Source organism: Leucoraja erinacea, chromosome 22 (assembly GCF_028641065.1).
Source record: "Leucoraja erinacea ecotype New England chromosome 22, Leri_hhj_1, whole genome shotgun sequence".
In the NCBI taxonomy this organism is placed as follows: Eukaryota; Metazoa; Chordata; class Chondrichthyes; order Rajiformes; family Rajidae; genus Leucoraja; species Leucoraja erinaceus.
In genome coordinates, this window is record NC_073398.1 from 21739557 (window position 1) to 21759391 (window position 19835).

General features: G+C 42.6%; 1 protein-coding gene across 1 annotated transcript in view; it reads left to right on the top strand.

The window, feature by feature from the left end:
- The first annotated feature begins 484 nt into the window (after positions 1–484).
- LOC129707785 (hepatocyte growth factor-like) overlaps positions 485–19835 on the top strand; it is a 45180-nt gene continuing 25829 nt past the window's right edge. Inside the window, 8 exon segments of the mRNA XM_055653094.1 lie at positions 485–617; positions 6713–6869; positions 10685–10797; positions 11726–11840; positions 15236–15378; positions 15792–15912; positions 16558–16676; positions 18867–19032. Coding sequence (XP_055509069.1) covers positions 566–617; positions 6713–6869; positions 10685–10797; positions 11726–11840; positions 15236–15378; positions 15792–15912; positions 16558–16676; positions 18867–19032 — 986 coding nt within the window. The 5' untranslated portion in view covers positions 485–565.

Below are 19835 nucleotides of genomic sequence, written 5' to 3' on the forward strand. Positions count from 1 at the left end.
GACGCGACCCGAAACATCACCCATTCCTTCTATCAAGAGATGCTGCCTGGTCCGCTGAGTTACTCCAGGATTTTGGGTCTTACTTCGAATGTTCCAATTGCTCGAAATAATATAATTTAAATTCGGTCTGAACAATTGGCCGGACATGGCAATATCTTCACCGTGGTGGATTATGTAACGCAGCCAGTCTAGTCTTATCGCTAGTTGACTGGAGAAGCAATGTATTGCGAGATATTAGCAACAAGACCGTGATTAGGGAATTGCATTTGTACATTTAAATCGTCCCCATAGACTGCCGGGAATCACACGCGACCCTGATCATCTTATTTTGGGACCCTCTTTCTATAATTGTGTTGACCAAAATATTCCAGATCAGCGGAACCACTTCGGGACTGGTGGAGATCGGTCAGGGGCGGGGATGTAGCGGGATTGGTTGGCTTGAGAGCACATTTTACGGGAATAAAACGCATTTTCCCGGCTATGTTCCCAAAACATTGCAAGGGGGAGGAATAAAACCACAGGAGCAGCGCCGGGAGGCTGTGCACGGCGCTGACAGTCAGTCACCATGCTGGGGGCAGCGAGAATCATCCTCTTTCTCGGCACTCTCATCCTGGCAGGTCTGGTGTTTCCTACTTTGTATGTGTGCATGTGTATGTGTGTGTGTGTGTGTGTGTATGTGTGTGTGTGTGTGTGTGTGTGTGTGTATGTGTGTGTGTGTGTGTGTATGTGTGAAGCGGAGTGAAAGTTGCACTGACCAGGGGCTCACTGGAAGAGCCGAGTGAATCCTATCTCGATACCTGGCGAATTGACTGTTCGCAGCCCGGCGGTGTTTGAATGCGAAATGTGGCTAGGCAGGGTCCGCTATAGGATCTTTGGGTAGGACGCTGATTAATATTCCCGTTGGAGTCAAACTCCGAGAGTGATTAGAACTGTGATAACGTGACTTCAATAACTTTAATGACGTTGTTTTGTTGAACGCGAACTTTTGAACGACAAACAGTGGCTGTTTCTCAAGTCTAGTAAGCCCCCCGTCAGGTTGCCCCTCGCTTGTGTGTTGGAAATGCCCCCGGGCGCTTTCTCCTTAAATCGCAATGAGAGGCTCGAGTCCTCTGGGACAATCCGGCATGAAATCCTCTGTCGCATGTCCCGCTGAGTTATAACTCCAGCATTTTGTGCCTCTCGCTGGACGTTTCGCTTTATGTCACGGTTCATTGATGCAGGTTTAACCTTGGACCATGCGGAGTTAGGTGTTGTTATCTGTTGAAAGGAACTGTAGATGCTGGTTTACACCGAAGATAGGCACAGCATTCTGGAGTAACTCGGCGGGACAGGCAGCATCTCCGGAAAGAAGGAATGGATGTCGTTTATGGGATTCTTCGGTCTGAAGAATGGTCTCGACCCGAGATGTCACACGTTCCTTCTCTCTAGAGATGCTGCCTGTCCCGCTGAGTTACTCAGGTGAACATGGATTGGTGACTTTTCGGGTCCGAAGAACGGCCCCGACCCGAAACGTCACCTATTCATGTTCTCATGGGATGCTGCCTGTCCCACTGAGTTACTCCAGCACTTTATGTGTTCTGTTGTTATCTGTTCGTGGAGTCGGAGAGTTAAAAATAATTTGATATTTGCTCCGTTTGAGGTGCCAGCTTAATAGTCAGTGTGTTCTGTTTCCCTCTTACCTCGAATATCTCAGTTGTAAACAGCGAGGTGTTCAGGAAGATTGAGATGCTGTCTATGGGAGTTACCTGCAAACCTGGGGGAGGGGGGGAGGGGGGATCAGAAGACGGGGTGAGGCCTCCACCCTTTGTTAATGTTACAATCGTCCATAACTCAATACTCTGCCGTCAGGGGGTGGGGTAATGGGACAGAAACCTATCTTCTCTCCACTCGTGCGTTCCTCTGCTGTCTTTGAGATCTTAATCCTAAAGTAAATACAGTGGAAAGAAAATAACATTGACCCATTCTACTGATTAGATTCTGGCATTAATGAATGTAATAAATTTAATTAAGTTGGCGACATCGACAACCCTGATTGACAGAGGCGAATACCATTGAATTGGATTAAGTTGTGACGGACCGAGTGAAGGAATGTTTTTTTCTGGTGAAACATGGGCCATTTGGCTGCTCAACGATAATTGTTTAACTCTGCAGAGACAATATTTTGGGTGGTCGCTGATGTCGATTATTCATTTCATAACTAAATAAAAATAGTTGATTTCATTAGCTTTGCCACTAACTTTCACCCTGCCCTCTAATTCTGCTGGACTATCTCTGACAATAAACTCACTGACTCCTACAGTTACCTGGACTACATCTCTTCCCACCTGCCTCTTACAAATATACCTTCCCCACTTTCAGTTTCACCATCTCTGCTGCATTGGCTCCCAAGATAAGGTTACACTCAAAAACATGTCCTCTTTAGTAAATGTGGATTATTTCTATTCTTGTAGATGGGTCCCTCGTCCATGTCTTAGGTAGACACAAAAAGCTGGAGTAATTCAGCGGGACAAGCAGCATCTCTGGAGAGAAGGAATGGGTGACATTTCAGGTCGAGACCCTTCACCCATGTCTTCTGTGTCCCTTAGTTTTCCTCTTGCTCCCTCTCTCCCCAGACAGAACAAGAATAGAGTTTCACCCCATTAGCCTCTGCATTCAACACATCTGACATGTTTGCCCCCTTCCCACTGACTATCAAGTCACCCCATTCCCACCCCTTTAACTTTCTGTACAGGCCATCCCCTCCATAACCTCTTGATTCACTCATCCCTACCAACACAAACCACCCCGCCCCCAGGTACATTCTAATGCAACTACAGGAGATATAACACTTGTCCCTATGTCCTCTCCCTCGCATCTATCCAAGGACCCCAGCAACCCTTCCAGATGAGACAGAGGCTCACATGCTTCTCTAACTTCATCTACTGCATGTAGTTCTCTCAATGTAGGTTCCTTTACATTGGCAAGGCCAGGGATAGACTTTCGACGAACACTTGTCCTTGGCCCATCAAGACCTATTAGATCTCTTAATTGCTAACCATTTTTACACCCCTCCCAATATCCATATTGACCATTCTTCCCTGGGCCACTTCCATTTTAGAGCACCTCATATGGTAGCTTACAACCCAATGAACATTGAATTCTCCAGTTTTAGGTAACAACCCAAACTCCCTCTCATACCTGTGCCTCAAGCGGTGCACACCCATTTTTCCCACTCTCCTGCCTTTCCCATTTCCTCTTCTATATCCTCGCATTGGCTCTTTTTTCCTGATCTTGCATTATTGTATCTTCTTTCCATCTCTGACCTTTGTCCACCCATCTTCGAATGACCCCCCCCCCCCCCCCCCCCTCACCCGTATCCAAATCACTTGCCTGGGCTTGTCTGAATTAGTCTGAAGAAAGGTCCCGATCCAAAATGCTACCTATCGTTGTCTTCCCGGGATGCTGCCTGATCTACTGAGTCACTCCCGAACTTCGTGTCTTTTAAAAAAATAAAACCCAGGCACATAGTTTGTCATTGCCAGCTGGAAATAACGTACTCATCTCCTTCAATTCCACAAGTTAAAATAATTCCGTCTAATGATTGCAGTGTAGAAATAAGAGTAATATATTGTATTCCGTGCACGGGGAGCACAAATAAAGATTGCAGTTTGGTTCTGGGGCTTGGAATGTGCAAGACAAATGGCCTTGTATATCCAGCGCAGGGAATGACGCTGTGACTGTTTATTTAACTTTCAGTGAGAGGTCTGAGTGCATTCACAAACTCTTTACGAAGTTGAAGTGCAATTGTCCCAGAAGTATCTGCAGTGCTCAGTTTACAGCAAACGATCAGTTTAGAAATCCGGCTTGAGCTGCTTGACGCTCTCGGCAACCTGAGACTAGTGTGTGGGTGAAGATTAGCCACGAGTGAAAGCGAACCACGCTTCCCCGATTAGAAATGTAAACACAGGTTGAAGGAAGAGACAGAACCTTTAATAGAATCAACATTGATGTGTTAATGTTTCCTACTGAGGAATATCTTCATTTCACTTTCGTTGTTTGCACATGTTCAATGTTGTTTTAATTTGAATAATGCCATCACATCAACGCCTTGTTTAGAAATAATTTAATGATGACTGCAGGGACCCTAAATGTAAACCAACACTGCGGGTAATTATAGGATGTTAATGTGATTGTGTATTCTGCTGAAACTAACAGTGATATACCAAGGTCATTATTGACTAGTAGGTGGGTTGGAGTAGATGCTCTGGATTCAAACGGGTAAATCGCCGATTGATGGGTTGTGAAATCTCTTTTGCGTAAGAACCGTATCAAAGTATCAGTGTGTTTTTGTGTATGCCAGTGAAAGGTCATTACGATTAATGTGGGTGGATTTCTAGAATCCGATCTAAATTTTCATTGTGAAAAGTTCTGAATGAACTGTTTTCCTTGAGCCCTATTGGTGTGCTGTTGGAAACGGCTGGATAAGTTGCTCATTCATGATCCCATGAATCGGCAAGTTCCTACTGCCTCTGCTTGTTGCTGAAATGAGTCTGAAACTAGCGGCAGTGTCGCCACAGAGTTGCTGTTGAATGGAATAGCGCATCTGACGATAACGAACTGCCAATTGTTAAAGGGGGCTGGTGTACGCTAAATCGCTAAGGTTGATCATGAGAAGGAAATATAAGATTTATAGACGAGAGAGCCACTAACATGCAAATGCAAATGACAACAAATTATATCAGGCTACGATTCGAGGGTTGCACTTTATATCATGTGAAACTATGTTTATTTTACTTGCACAAGGGGAGAAGTGTCTCAGTCAAAGGCTGTGTGCGATCATATCTCCAAAGTGAAGTCGGTACAGCAGGACATGTATACACCAAAAAGATGACAACTGAGGAAGTACAAAGGTGAAGATAGACACAAAAAGCTGGGGTAACTCAGCGGGACAGGTAGCATCACTGAACAACAAGGAATGGGTGACGTTTCGGGTTGAGACCCTTCGTTAGAAGAAGTCACCCATTCCTTCTCTCCAGAGATGCTGTGTCTACCTTCGTTTAAAAAAACAGCATCTGCAATTGACACTAGATTGCGACTTCTCGGTTCTGCGTGAAACTGGATACAAAGATAATGACAGTGAATGTGTTACTAGCAATTACCAGCTGGTGGCTTCTGAGCGTCGCATGTGTCAAAGTATGAATACGTTGACAGCTGATACGAGCTGGTGTCCTCTGAATTTCGCACGCAGTGGAGTTCAAAGGTAGTGACAACAAATGTGTTAAAAGCAAGCCTGTGTGTATTGGAGGTATAATGGTAATGACAGTGAGAGTATGTTAAATGGCAAATACTAGCTGCAGTATTCTGTACTACACATGGAGTGCAGTTCAAAGGTAGGGGAAATGGCCGTGTTAAATAACAGATACAGATACGTCCTGGCGCCTTTGTTTAATGTATTAATGAATTGTACCATTGGGACCAACACCTTTTGGGACTTCTACAATAGTGTGCACAGATAAGGACTTCACTTTGTAAAGAGTGTCTGGAGTGTACAAAAATGATTGTCCTACGTATATGGTTTAAGGGAGATTAAACCTATTTCCATTTTCTGCAAGAATATTAGCAGGGACAATGCATTAAGCACTCATATTAACATCGGAAAATGATTCATTACAGATGACCAGAGATGACCATTTGGAATTGAAAAGGAAGATGTGAGAAGTTGAGGCTTTCTTTTAGAAACATAGAAACATAGAAAATGGGTGCAGGAGTAAGCCATTCGGCCCTTCGAGCCTGAACCGCCATTCAATATGATCATGGCTGATCATCCAACTCAGTATCCTGTACCTGCCTTCTCTCCATACCCCCTGATCCCTATAGCCACAAGGGCCACATCTAACTCCCTCTTCAATATAGCAAATGAACTGGCCTCAACTACCTTCTGTGGCAGAGAATTACAGAGATTCACCACTCTCTGTGTGAAAAATGTTTTTCTCATCTCAGTCCTACAAGACTTCCCCCTTATCCTTAAACTGTGACCCCTTGTTCTGGACTTCCCCAACATCAGGAACAATCTTCCTGCATCTAGCCTATCCAACCCCTTAAGATTTTTGTAAGTTTCTATAAGATCCCCCCTCAATCTTATAAATTTTAGCGAGTACAAGCCGAGTCTATCCAGTCTTTCTTCATATGAAAGTCCTGACATCCCAGGAATCAGTCTGGTGAACCGTCTCTGTACTCCCTCTATGGCAAAAATGTCCTTCCTCAGATATGGAGACCAAAACTGTACACAATACTCCAGGTGTGGTCTCACCAATACCCTGTACAACTGCAGTAGAACCTCCCTACTCCTATACGCAAATCCTCAATTTTCAAGTTGATGAATATAAAGGGTGCCCTCTACTCTAATTATCAAAGTTTAACTAGAGATAGTCAATGTAAGGGTTGAGCTACACAAGCATGGGACTGGAACTGGATCCAGGAACTGGAAAGATTCACAGCTTTTGATGGGCTGATTGGCCTGTTATTGTGCTACTTTATTTGATAAGTTCAGTTTTATTTTTGACCTATTTTATCCATGAAATGTCTTAATTAAAATTGATGAAATTTTGATACAAATTTTGATAGAAGCAATACATAAGAATTCAACAATGCTCGCAGTCAATTAATGAATGGTTTAATGGGTAGAAACTTTTAATAAGTTGTTAAATATTTATTGTTTCCCCTTTCTTTTTAGTGGATGTGATCATGGCGAGAAAAAATGCTCTTCATGATTTTTTGAAAACATCTGGATTTATATTGATCAAGAAATCCCTGCCGCAGAAGTCTAAACAGATGAATTCCATTGAACAATGTGCAAAGCGATGTGTAAAACACAAAGGATTTGTTTGCAGGTAAATGAACATTGAATACCACAGTTCAAATATAATGCCAGCATTGATCATGAGATCATGGGAGTACTGGTGCCCCTACTCATACCTACTCGACCCCACCAGATCGTCATAACATGGATCATCATGGACAAGGGAGAGCCAGTGGATGTAGTGTACCTGGACTTTAAGAAAGCATTTGATAAGGTCCCACATAGGAGATTAGTGGGCAAAATTAGGGCACATGGTATTGGGGGTAGAGTGCTGACATGGATAGAGATGGATAGAAGTTGGCAGACAGGAAACAAAGAGTAGGGATTAACGGGACCCTTTCAGAATGGCAGGCAGTGACTAGTGGGGTACCGCAAGGCTCGGTGCTGGGACCGCTGCTATTTACAATAGACATCAATGATTTGGAAGAAGGGATTCAAAGAAACAATAGGACATTTACAGATGACACAAAGCTGGGTGGCAGTGTGAACTGTGAGGAGGATGCTATGAGAATGCAGGGTGACTTGGATAGGTTGGGGGAGTGGGCAGATGCATGGCAGATGAAGTTTAATGCGGATAAATGTGAGGTTATCCACTTTGGTAGCAAAAACAGGAAGGCAGATTGCTATCTAAATGGCGTCAAGTTGGGAAAAGGGGAAGTACAACGGGATTTGGGGTCCTTGTACATCAGTCTATGAAAGTAAGCATGCAGGTACAGCAGGCAGTGAAGAAAGCGAATGGCACGTTGGTTTTTATAACAAGAGAAATCGAATATAGGAGCAAAGAGGTCCTTCTGCAGTTGTACAGAGCCCTAGTGAGACCACACCTGGAGTATTGTGTGCAGTTTTGGTCCCCTAATTTGAGGAAGGACATTCTTGCTATTGAGGGAGTGCAGTGTAGGTTTACAAGGTTAATTCCCGGGATGGGGGGACTGTCATATGCTGAGAGAATGGAGCAGCTGGGCTTGTACACTCTGGAGTTTAGAAGGATGAGAGGGAATCTCATTGAAACATATAAGATTGTTAAGGGCTTGGACACACGAGAGGCAGGAAACATGTTCCCGATGTTGGGGGAGTCCAGAACCAGGGGCCACAGTTTAAGAATAAGGAGTAAGCCATTTAGAATGGAGATGAGGAAACACTTTTTCTCACAGAGAGTGGTGAGTCTGTGGAATTCTCTGCCTCAGAGAGCAGTGGAGACAGGTTCTCTGGATGCTTTCAAGAGAGAGCTGGATAGGGCTCTTAAAAAAACAGAGTCAGGGGATATGGGGGAAGGCAGGAACGGGGTACTGATTGGGGATGATCAGCCATGATTACATCATGATCACGTTTCTTATTTTTATACATCAATCCCCTTATCCAGTATCTTCACAGATTTTCTGATGCAGGCATCACTAGCAATGATTGCCCATTCTTAATGGCCTTGAGAAGATGGTGGTGAGCCCCTTCTCAAATAGATGCAATCTTTCTTAATTTGCTGTCCCCACATTGCCCATGGTTAGGGTGGTCCAGAATTTAGATTCAGTAATATGGAAGGAAAGGTGATATGCTTCTTAAACAAAATAGTGCACCAAGGAGGTGAACGTAGCAGTTATAGTATTCCCCTGCTCCTACTGCCCTTGGCCTTCTTTATAGCCGAGTTTCTAGGTTTGGAAGCCAACATTGAGAATACACACAGTTCGATTTCTCTGTTTTCAAGAGAGATTTAGCTCTAGGCTAGGCTAAAGGAATATCATTGGGGGGGGGGGGGGGGGGGGGGGAGCAGGAATGGGGTGCTGATTTTAGATGATCAGCCATGCTCATATTGAATGGCGGTGCTGGTTCATAGGGCCAAATGGCCTACTCCTGCACCTATTTTCTATATTTCTGTGTTGATTATGTGCCTATGATGGAGGGAATGAATGTTTAGAGTGGTAGATCGGATTGGGTTACTTTTTCTAGATGGTGATGATCTTCTTAATGGAGCTGAACTCATTGGGGAAGTGCAGTGAATTCAAGCTCTTGAATTATGCCTTGTGGATAATGAAAGTTTTTTTCTGAATGTCAAGAGGTTAGCCACTCATTACATAATACCCTGTGAATTGTGAATGGAATTAAATATTGAACAAGCATCACACGCATCCTACATTTTGACTTTAGGATTGAAAGTAGGACATTGATGAAGTATGTGAAATTGGTTAGGCCTGTAATGGTCTGGAACTATTCTGAAACCCTCTGTCCCTTTAAAATGGCTTTCTTCTAATATGTTACTTTCTTCGTGGTACCCAACCCCTCTCTGCTTCTTGGTAAGAGAGAGGCCCATACTCCAAATAAAACGTGTTGCTGTGTTCCTGGTGTAGTTTTCTATGTTTCCCTCTTCCTGCTTTCTACTAGAGGATGACTGCAGAAGTGACAAATCCACACCTTGCACCACAGTGGAAAATGTCATCATCCTCACTGCCAAGTTCCATCCACTTTTTGCCTGGTCCACCTCTGGCATATCCCTTGCCCTCTGCACCTCAATTTCAACCAATACTTCCCCTAAGACTCCCATAAATACCATTATCTCAAGAACCAGAGGACATAAGTTTAACATGAGGGGCTAAAGATTTAATAGGAACCTGAGCAGTAACCTTTTTTACATGAAGGGTGGTGGATATATGGAAGAGTTGCCAGAGGAGGTAGTTGAGGCAGGTACTTTCGCAACATATAAAAACATTTGTGTTTAAGAAGGAACTGCAGATGCTGGAAAATCAAAGGTACACAAATATGCTGGAGAAACTCAGTGGGTGCAGCAGCATCTATGGAGCGAAGGAAATAGGCAACGTTTCGGGCTGAAACCCTTCTTCAGACTATAAAAACATTTGATCAGGTACATGGATAGAACAGGTTTAAGGCCAAACGCTGGATGGTGGGACTAGTGCAGGTGGTGCATGTTGTTCAGCATGTGCAAGTTGGGCCAAAGGACCTGTTTGATTGGGCCAAAGGGTCTGCCATGTATGACTCAATGTCTCTAACTCAATCTCTCATCTCCCCTGAAAGGACTAAGTTTAATTCTCCCAGTTCACTACATTTGTTCTGTCGGGGCTCCCTGTAATGTTGTAGTGCTTCCTAAATCATCCTTTTTCTCTTTGTCTCAGTAGACAAGGTCTTAGTCTACGTCCATTCCATTTGACACGTTTCACACTCTCTCCTCACTTCTTTCTCACATATAGATTTACCCATCTCCTCACCTTTTATCCTAGCTACCTGTGTACTCAATTGTTCTTCCTTCTCCAGAATGAACAATTTACCAAACATAGTTCAACATTACATTTAAAAAAGAGAGATTTATTTGCAGGTTACTTTGATATGAAGTGCTTGGTTTCTTCACAAATTTGAAAAAAAAAGAGAATTTCAATAGCTTTTAATTAGTGTTTCAATTTATGTTCTTGTGTTGAAGCGAATCTAGTTTATTGTTAAATCTCTCTAAACTCGGTAAATGAGCACGATTTACAATGTTGCAATGATGATTCATTCAATTTAATGGTCTGATAGGCTTTATGGGCCTCGCCTGCACTTAGTGCAATGGTTTTTAAACAAGCACAGAAAATCATGGAACCAGGAGTTGAGCTGAATGTAATTTGTACTTATAATTGTGCATTCTTTTGCACCAAATTAATGTGGGGTTTTCAATGATTTGCGCAAATGAAACCCACACAGCTAAGCGAGAATGCTGACACCGTGTGTTCATAAGAGTATCATTCATTATCTGTGGTCCCGCATCTGATTAGGGTAGTTCCATCTTTATTTGCAGCAAATATCAGAGCGGCAGGAATTGGTTTATTTATTGTCGTGTGATGTGTCTAAATGAAGTGCTTTAATTTCCAGGTCATTTTTTTACGCGAAGAGTGAGAAGCGATGCTATTTGCTATCATTTAATAGCAAAACCAAGGGAGTAAAAGGAAAGCAAATTGCAGGACGTGATCTTTATGAGAGAAAAGGTAATCTCAATGAAAATCAATGCAGTGTTTGATTCCTTTTGGGAAACATATACTTGTCGGCTAATTGTTATTAGAGAGGTGGCCAAACCATATGTATAACTGAAGCATAACTTCCCTACATTTTTTTCAATTCCCCTCACAGTAAACAACAACTTTCTGAAGGAGATGATTTGGCTCATTGGATCCATACTGGTTCATAGCAGAGCAATCCTATCGGTGGTCTCATTCCTGCTTCGTATATCCCATTAACCATTAACCTAGCCAAGGGGTAAATCACAGTGGCAATTAACCTACCAAAAGAGAGAGTTGTCTGGAGCATTCAGTAGAAACCAGAGAGGACGTATAAACTCCACACAAATAACCCCCAAAGTCATGCTGGAACTTGGGTCCTTACAACAGGAAGGCATTCCTAAGAACAAGCTCGACTTAGCTATTTAACATTCTTGTTTATTTCATTTCTCCTTCTCTAATTTTCCATTGTTCCTTTCCTGAATTCACTTTCTATAGCTCTAATGCTGATTCTGTTAACACCTCTTTTTTTAAAATATGGAAACGTAATTCTGTTTTTTTGTTTTGTTCTGTTCATTGTTCATTGAATATTGAAAGAACCACTTGTATGTTTGCTTTCTCATTGCAGTTGGCTGATCTTGCCACTTAATTTGCCAGTTCACTCTTGTTTGTTCTACTTTTATACCCAGTTAATCCCCTTGTTTAAGTTTAAAAAGAAAATTGACCATAAAATGAGAGGAAAGTCAAAGCAGAGTCAGATAGAAATAAAAGGGGAATGCTGGCTCAGTACTCATTTTATCATTTTAATGTGCATGAAAAAAGTCATCATCTTATAAAAATGCTTATAATCCATATTGCATCAGATAAAATGTATTAATTGATACGTGTTTCATGTGAACACAATTCTATGTTTTGGCAGATTACATTAGAGAATGCATTATCGGGAAAGGGAACAACTATCAGGGTACAAAGTCAGTGACGGAAAGTGGCCAGACGTGTCAATACTGGAATTCCACAATCCCTCATGACCACAGGTAATTTAAGGAGCTTATTTCCCAAATGACAGCCACTCCAAAACAGTTATATCACCCATGTGACGTTCATCTATCACTGTGCTGAGTGAAGACAGAAGTACTTAGGAACTATTTGATTGTTTCATAATATGTAGATTTTTAAACCTCAAGTTGGGATCATTTAAGTACTGGCTCATGACATGTCTCCCTTTCCCCTTCTCTTTCAAATATTATGCCCAAAACCTTGCATGCAGGGTACTAATTGTGTTGACCTCATGGTGATTAAACATGCTCTTGTTGTTGGAATACAAAATTGTCAAACAAGAGAATGATGAAAAATAATTGGGTGGATAGAAATGTAACAAACAACCATCAAAAATATTTTGGAGACCACAAAGAACTGCAGATGCTGGAATCTTGAACAAGACACAAGTAATGGAGTAACTCAACAAATCAGCAGCATCTGTGGAGGGAATGGATAAGCATTTATTTTGGTTTAGTTTAGTTCAACTGGAACAAGGCATCATCACTGGAGCGCCGGAAGTTGGTCGCGGCCAAAGTCCTCCGACAAGAGGAGTTGAGTAGATGTGCCAAGGCAGTGTCGCAAGCTAAACAGGGCCAGTGGATGAGATGGGAGAGTGTGGAAAAGAGGAAGATCAGCTGGAAGGACATGTGGGAGATGGAGGAGAGCAGGATAAGTTTCCTCATTCGGGCAACCTATGATGTCCTTCCTAGCCCAAAAAATCTCAACCAATGGCTGGGCGAAGATCCATCATGCCCCCTGTGTTCATCACCAGCCACGCTTAAGCACATCCTTACACGGTGTAAAGTAAGCTTCTCCCAAGGACGGTACACCTGGAGACATAATCAAGTGCTCAAATGCCTGGCAGCGACTTTGGAACGCAGCCAACAATGCCCTGTAGCCCAGAACAACCAACCCAGTTAAGTCAATTGCCTTTGTTTGGGGGGGGGGGGACAAAGGCAATGGAACATTCCACCAAGGACCAGGCTTGGACAGCTGGAGGCAGCCCGGGATTGGCAGATGCTGGTGGATGTGGACCAACGGCTTACAGTTCCATCAGAGATAGCCATCACCAACTTGAGGCCTGATCTTGTGCTCTGGTTGAACTCTCAGCGCATGGTGTATTTTGTGGAGCTCACAGTCCCTTGGGAGGATGCTGTGCAGGAAAGCCTTTGAAAAAAAGAAACTGCGATATACAGAGTTGGCAGCGGAGGCAGAACATCGGGGCTGGAGAGCTAAGATCCGCCTGGTAGACGTTGAATGTCGAGGATTCGTGGCAACATCTACCATAAGTCTGATGAAGGACCTGGGGATCAGTGGACAAGCCCTACGCCAGGCCATCAAAGAAACATCACGGGTGGCAGAGCGGAGTAGCCTGTGGCTCTGGCTGAAGAGGAAAGACCCCATTTGGTCTCCCAAATAACCGACTAGACAGATGGGGGGTGGTTCTGGGACGCCAGAATGCACCGCTGAGCCTACTGGAGACATTGTGGGTTCAATCAGCGAAATGTTGATGAAAGTAGGTGCCCACTTGATAACCCCAATGACGTGTCTGCCTAGCCTTTCTCAACATCGGAGGAGCATAGGTGAGTGCAGAAGGCTCCCATCACCATCAGGAGTAAATTGATATTTGGCACTTTGGACTTTTAACATCTAGTCCTGTGTATTTGTAAACATAGTTCAGAGATACACAGTGGAAACAGGCCCATCGTGACCATATGTGACCAATGACCACCCATTGTTTCAGGATGGGAACCTACTTCAGAACGAAAACCCTTCTTCATTCTGAAGTAGGGTCCCAACCCAAAATGGTACCTTCCACCGATGCTGCTTGACCCACTGAATTACTTCAGCACTTTGTATTTTGATAAAAAATATTTTTGAAAAATATTGTGAAAATATTCAGAAAAGCGTACATTGAAAAACAGTTAAAACATGTTAGGTTCTGTTGATAAATCTTCATACTTTTCATGTCTATTAACAAAAAATTGTCCTTCCCTACATATGATATCTGCTCACACACACAGACTTGGCAGTGTCCAGAGAGGTAATTCGAGCTAAATCTTTGATTCTTCCAATATTCTTTTTATCACTCATGAAAGAATGATCTAATTCTTCTAATATTAGTAACTTGCAGCTGTTCTGACATTTATCATGACTATTCTTAAGGAAATGGAGAGGATGTGCATAAGCTTTTATTTTACTCACTAAATTATTTTGTGAACTGATTCCGCTTTATTGTAAAATACGAAGAACTGATCTTTTGAAATTTTAAGGATGTTTTCAGAATGTCCACGACACAAACTTGTTATCCATTAAAAGAAATATAATTTGTAATTAAACTTTTAATATTCTTTTCATACTTCAAAAAGATTCTATGGAATATTTTTGTGAGCTTTGACCAGTGTGATACTGCACAAGTTTGCTCCTTTCTGTGCAAATGTATTTATTTCATGATATAGAAGTATGCATTTGCAGGTTTTCATTATAAATTATTGGTGTAGTATTGTTCGCATGGATATTTTTTCCGATATTAAATTTAATCGTTGAATCAGAACGGTCCTTTAGACCCTGGCACCCTCTTACAAAAACAAACTGGTGCAGGAATTCAGCAAGTCAGGCAGCATCTGGAAAGATGGGATGGTTAATATTTTAGGTTGAGACTGCATCTAATTTGTCCATATTTAGAAAAATTAGTCACAAGGAATTTGTTTGGTATTTTAATTTGTCCTCTCTCGCACCTATCCCCACCCTAGAGACTTGGGTAGCACATGGATGCCATGTTTAATGCTATGAATATATTAATTGTTAATGTGATGCTAAAGTATATTTCCCAAAAAATGAAAATTCCCTGCTGGATACATGTAATTCTGAATGACAACAAATGCAGCAAATATAAAGCATGCCACGTGGACGAGTGTTTTGAGCTTTCTGGCAAATGTTCTTTGTGGAATGTTTTCTATTCTTATTAACTGCATTAAGTTAATGAAATAGCCATGGTGGATAGCTCATTTTTCATTAAACATTGGTGTCACTTTCTGTTGTGGGCATATTTTGTGATCAAATGCAGAGAAAAGCACAGCAAAAAAACTTGGATGACATGTCCTTTATTTTGCACTGGCATCCTTGAATAAAGTTGTTAATTATGACTTAATCAATCTTTTTCTGTGCTGTTCATTCAACCCGAGTGAGATAGACGGCATTTTATCACACCAGAGTGAACTGCATTAAAAGTAAATTCCCAGAGGAAGAAGGAAAGGGAGATTGATAAAGTCCAGATGCTGCTTAATTTATCTGATTGCACATTATGAAACCCAATATATTTAATAATTTTGTGACTGGATATGGGCTGCATGTACCCTTGACTGGAACCAAACTTTGTTTCTTTAACAAGGTTTTTGCCTTCAAATGACCGGAATAAGGACCTGCAGGAAAACTATTGCAGGAATCCAGCTGATGATGAAGGAGGTCCGTGGTGTTTTACAATGGATCCAAAGATACGGCTGGAAAGCTGTGCAATTCCACAATGTTCTGAAGGTAACGTGCTCTCTTTTGAGGTGCACAGAAATCTATTCTGTAAATGTCTAAATATCGCGCACAAAAATAGATCAGGAAAGTTAAGTGCCTGGTTTTAGAACAAGCACCTCTTATAATTTTAGATTTGGTTGGATGATTTGAATCAGTGATGCAAGGAAGTCCCCTAGCTCTTAAATATTCAATCCTGTTCATCCTTTTCCTACACTTCATAAGCATAAGTTCTAGGAGCAGAAATTGGCCATTTGGCCCATCAGGTCGACTCCGCCATTCAACTATGGCTCATCTATCCTTCCATTTCAACCCCATTTTCCTGCCTTCGCTCCACAACCCTTGACACCTTTACTAACCACCTTTGACTTAAGGAAATTTAGATCCAATCTTCTTTTAAAAAATTGTCATCTTCTACTATCCAGTTGAATGCATGACGTGTAACGGGGAAGGTTACAGAGGCCCCATGGACCACACGATGTCTGGAAAGGAATGTCAACGATGGGACCTGCAGAAGCCACATAAACATAGATTCCGTCCTGAACGGTGAGACACCATTGAGAAATGCAAGGATACTTGTTTAGATTACTTTGCAATCCTTCATCAACCAAAATGCTTTACTTGTCGCGAGTAAGTTGATAATTGAGCTAGCCATTACGACATACTAGATGTTGCATGGCAAAAATGGACAGCCGTTTCAAATTAACAAATAAATAAATGCGTCAATATATTTCAATTTGTACTGAATGCAAGAAGTTTGTTGGATTGAGCACTACAGCTTCTGTTCCAAGTTTAAGACTGATAAGAAAATGTTCCTTAATTTGACATAATCACGGCTGAAATGGAAATCTGACTTAAGGTGCCCTTGAGGATAATTAATAGATCACCGGACTGATGTTGTGACGAGTTTATAAATTTACACTAATTCCATGCTAATTGAGTAATGGAGCCTTGCTGAGTGTGCTTACCCTTTGTACAGGTTGCCTGAAATGATAGTGTTACATTAACACTTTTCCTATAGAAACAATGGACAGTATTGGCGACATTTTGTCATGTTTGAAATCTTGGTTGGTTTTGTACTGCACTCCCTTCTTCTTGAGCTCGATGACATTTGCTTTATCTATTACATTGTGACTGTATTAAGATTCATTCTCAAATGAGCCATTGCAGCTGTTATGGTTTAATATGCAGATTTTCCGATAAAGGGCTTGATGACAATTATTGCCGAAATCCAAATGGCCGTACCAAGCCATGGTGCTACACACTTGACCCTGATAAACCGTGGGAATACTGTGCAATTAAGGAATGTGGTGAGTAAACATTTTAAAATTTTATTACATAAAAGAAGTTGCTTTCCACATGCTTGCCAATTTCTGATGAATTTCACAGTTGTTGCTTGTGACTTCTGTCTGTCTCTAAAACTCTCATCTTGTTTGTTTGGATGTCTGAGTGAGTGAGATCCTGAAATTATCCCAAAACGGTACACGATAGCGCTACAATTTTTGCACCACCTTACTCACAATTGTTCTGTGGTGTGTTTTCAAAAAGTTTAGTTCAGATTGATGTTATATTTTACGTTATTCAAGTTTTCAACTTTACAAAATCCAGTTTGAGAAAGAATGACTTGCAGTGGCAGTTGCTGGCAGTTACATCTATGACGTCACAATGGGATCTCATTTACACAAACTGCCCGTGAACAGTGCTCCACCCGACAATTACACCACACAATGGGATCTAATTTAAATCCACCCGACAATGAGAGATTTGTTACATTGTTATAAGGAGAGGGAGGAGGAGAAATGTAATTTAAACATTGTGTTTAGTGGGGGAGTGCGATAGGGGAGAGGTGAGGGAGGGAGTGGAGGAGGGGAGGATCGGAGGCCTGGGTGCTGAGCCTGGCTCTGAAGGTGCCAACAGCTGATGCTCCTCCGGGACATGCAGGAAGGGAGAGGAGCGGCAACCTCAAGATCCTGGGGAGGTGAGGAGGGAGAAACATAAAAACATAGAAAATAGGTGCAGGAGTAGGCCATTCGGCCCTTTGAGCCTGCACCGCCATTCAATATGATCATGGCTGATCATCCAACTCAGTATCCTGTACCTGCCTTCTCTCCATACCCCCTGATCTCTTTAGCCACAAGGGCCGCATCTAACTCCCTCTTAAATATAGCCAATGAACTGGCCTCAACTACCTTCTGTGGCAGAGAATTCCAGAGATTCACCACTCTCTGTGTGAAAAATGTTTTCCTCATCTCGGTCCTAAAAGATTTCCCCCTTATCCTTAAACTGTGACCCCTTGTTCTGGACTTCCTCAACATCGGGAACAATCTTCTTGCATCTAGCCTGCCCAACCCCTTAAGAATGTTGCAAGTTTCTAATCCCCCTGGGGGGATTGAAGGAGGGGGGGAAGTGTGGGGGGGGGGGGGGGGGTTATGGGGGGGAGACTGGGGGATTGAGGGAGAGGAAGGGGTATGCAGGGAAAGGGAGGGGAAAGTGGGGGAGGTGAGGAGGGAGTGTGGGGAGCAGGGGGGGGGATAGAGGGAGAGGAGGGGAGTAGGGAGGGGAGAGGAGTTATGGAGGGAGAGAGTGATTGAGTGTAGGGAAAGGAGAGGGAGGGGAGGTGAGAGAGGGATTGGGCAGTGGAGGAGGAGAGGGGAAAGAAGAGCGAGGGTGAAGAGGAAGGGGAGAGAGTGCTGGGGATAGGGGAATGGAGCTACGCCTGTGCAGTTGGGGACTATGGGTGAGTGGTGGAATATTGCATTGAGTGAACGGGCTTGCTTTGAGTCCCCTTGAGGGACCTGGCCTCCCATGTGACAGGGACCCAATAGGTCCCACTTTGTCTAGTAGTATATAAAAGCAGTCAAGGCAAGTACAAGGCATGATTCACATTTTCCTCAATGCACAAAGACATTGCTGAAAAAGAAACTTGGTGACCACAATAAAATCTCTTGCATTGGATTGTTAAAAGTTCATTGCAAAAGTAATGATGTCTTCAGTGATGTATAGTCTGACTAATAAGCGTTATTTACAAAATCACCCTTCCCTCGGCTCTGATCAAGCACTGCACATTGATGACTCAGAAACTGGCCTTTGGAGCTCAGCGAAATGTTTGGGAATCTCATTAAACTACAGTTTCTCCAGGGACTTTCTCCAAAGTAGGAAGCGTCTCATAGCTACATAACTTGTCTTGTTCCGAGTGCATTTCATCAAACTCTAAGTTTAAGCAATAAATTGTCTTGCGATATTTATTTAATAGGATGCGTATTAATTTCTGAAAGAAGCAATGATAAATGCACCTTTTGCATCTTGAAAGTGGGCCTGGCCTTTGAACAAGATGGGCTGGGTGTTTGTTTCATTGAAACCGACTACTTGGATGGGAATATGTTCAGCGCTAATTGCCAAAGGCAATAATACTTTGACATTACATTTGTGAGCTTGTTAGTAACCTCAAAGTGACAAAAACAACTCAATTCTGAAAAGGGACTTTTTTTAACATGTTCCAGTCCATAATTGTGATCATGACATGGAGATGACCACCAAATGTTTCAAGGAGCTCGGGGAGGGTTACAGAGGGACAGTGAACACCACCCCTTCCGGAATCCCCTGCCAGCGGTGGGATTCACAGTCTCCTCATCGTCACAGCTTTGTTCCTGAGGACTATAAATGCAAGTGAGTAATCAAGGCTTCTGCTGAGGTTATAAACCTTGTGTATGGTTCTTTCTTTTATGGCTGTAATCTTTTCCAGATGGTGTGGCTGTTTTTCCCACACAAAATATTTTAATTGCTCATATTGCTTTAAAACAATAATGCTTCATACAACATTCAGGCTATACAGCCCAACAGGACTGTTTCAGTATTTATATTCCACAAATATACACACTTTGTTCTCCCATTCCCTCATTGTTGAAGGAGTCTGCTAGAGACTAGATGTGAATGATCTGGATGAGGGAATTGATGGCTTTATGGCCAGGTTTATGGTCATACAAATATTACGAGAGGGGGAGGTAGTGTTGAGGAGGCAGAGAGGCTGCAGAAGCACTGGACAGGTTGGGGGAGTTGGCAAAGTAGTAGAAAATGGAACACAGCCTAGCAAATTATATGGTCATGCACTTTGGTAGAAGGAATAAAGGCATAGACCTTATTCTAAATGGGGAGAGGATTCAGAAATCAGAAGTGCAAAGGGACCTGGGTTCAGGATTCCCAAAAGGTACATTTGCAGGTTGAGTGGGTGGTGAGGAAGGCAAATGCAATGTTAGCATTAATTTCAAGGGGACTAGAATATAAAAGCAAGGATGTGATGCTGAGGTTTTATCTGGTGCTGGAAGGCCACGTTTAGAGTATTGTGAGCAGTTGTGGGCCCCATCTCTGTGGAAGGATGTGCTGGCTTTGGGGAGGGTCCAGAGGAGGCTCATGAGAATGATTCCAGGGATGATTGGTTTGACATATTAGGTGTGTTTGGAGGCTCTCGGCCT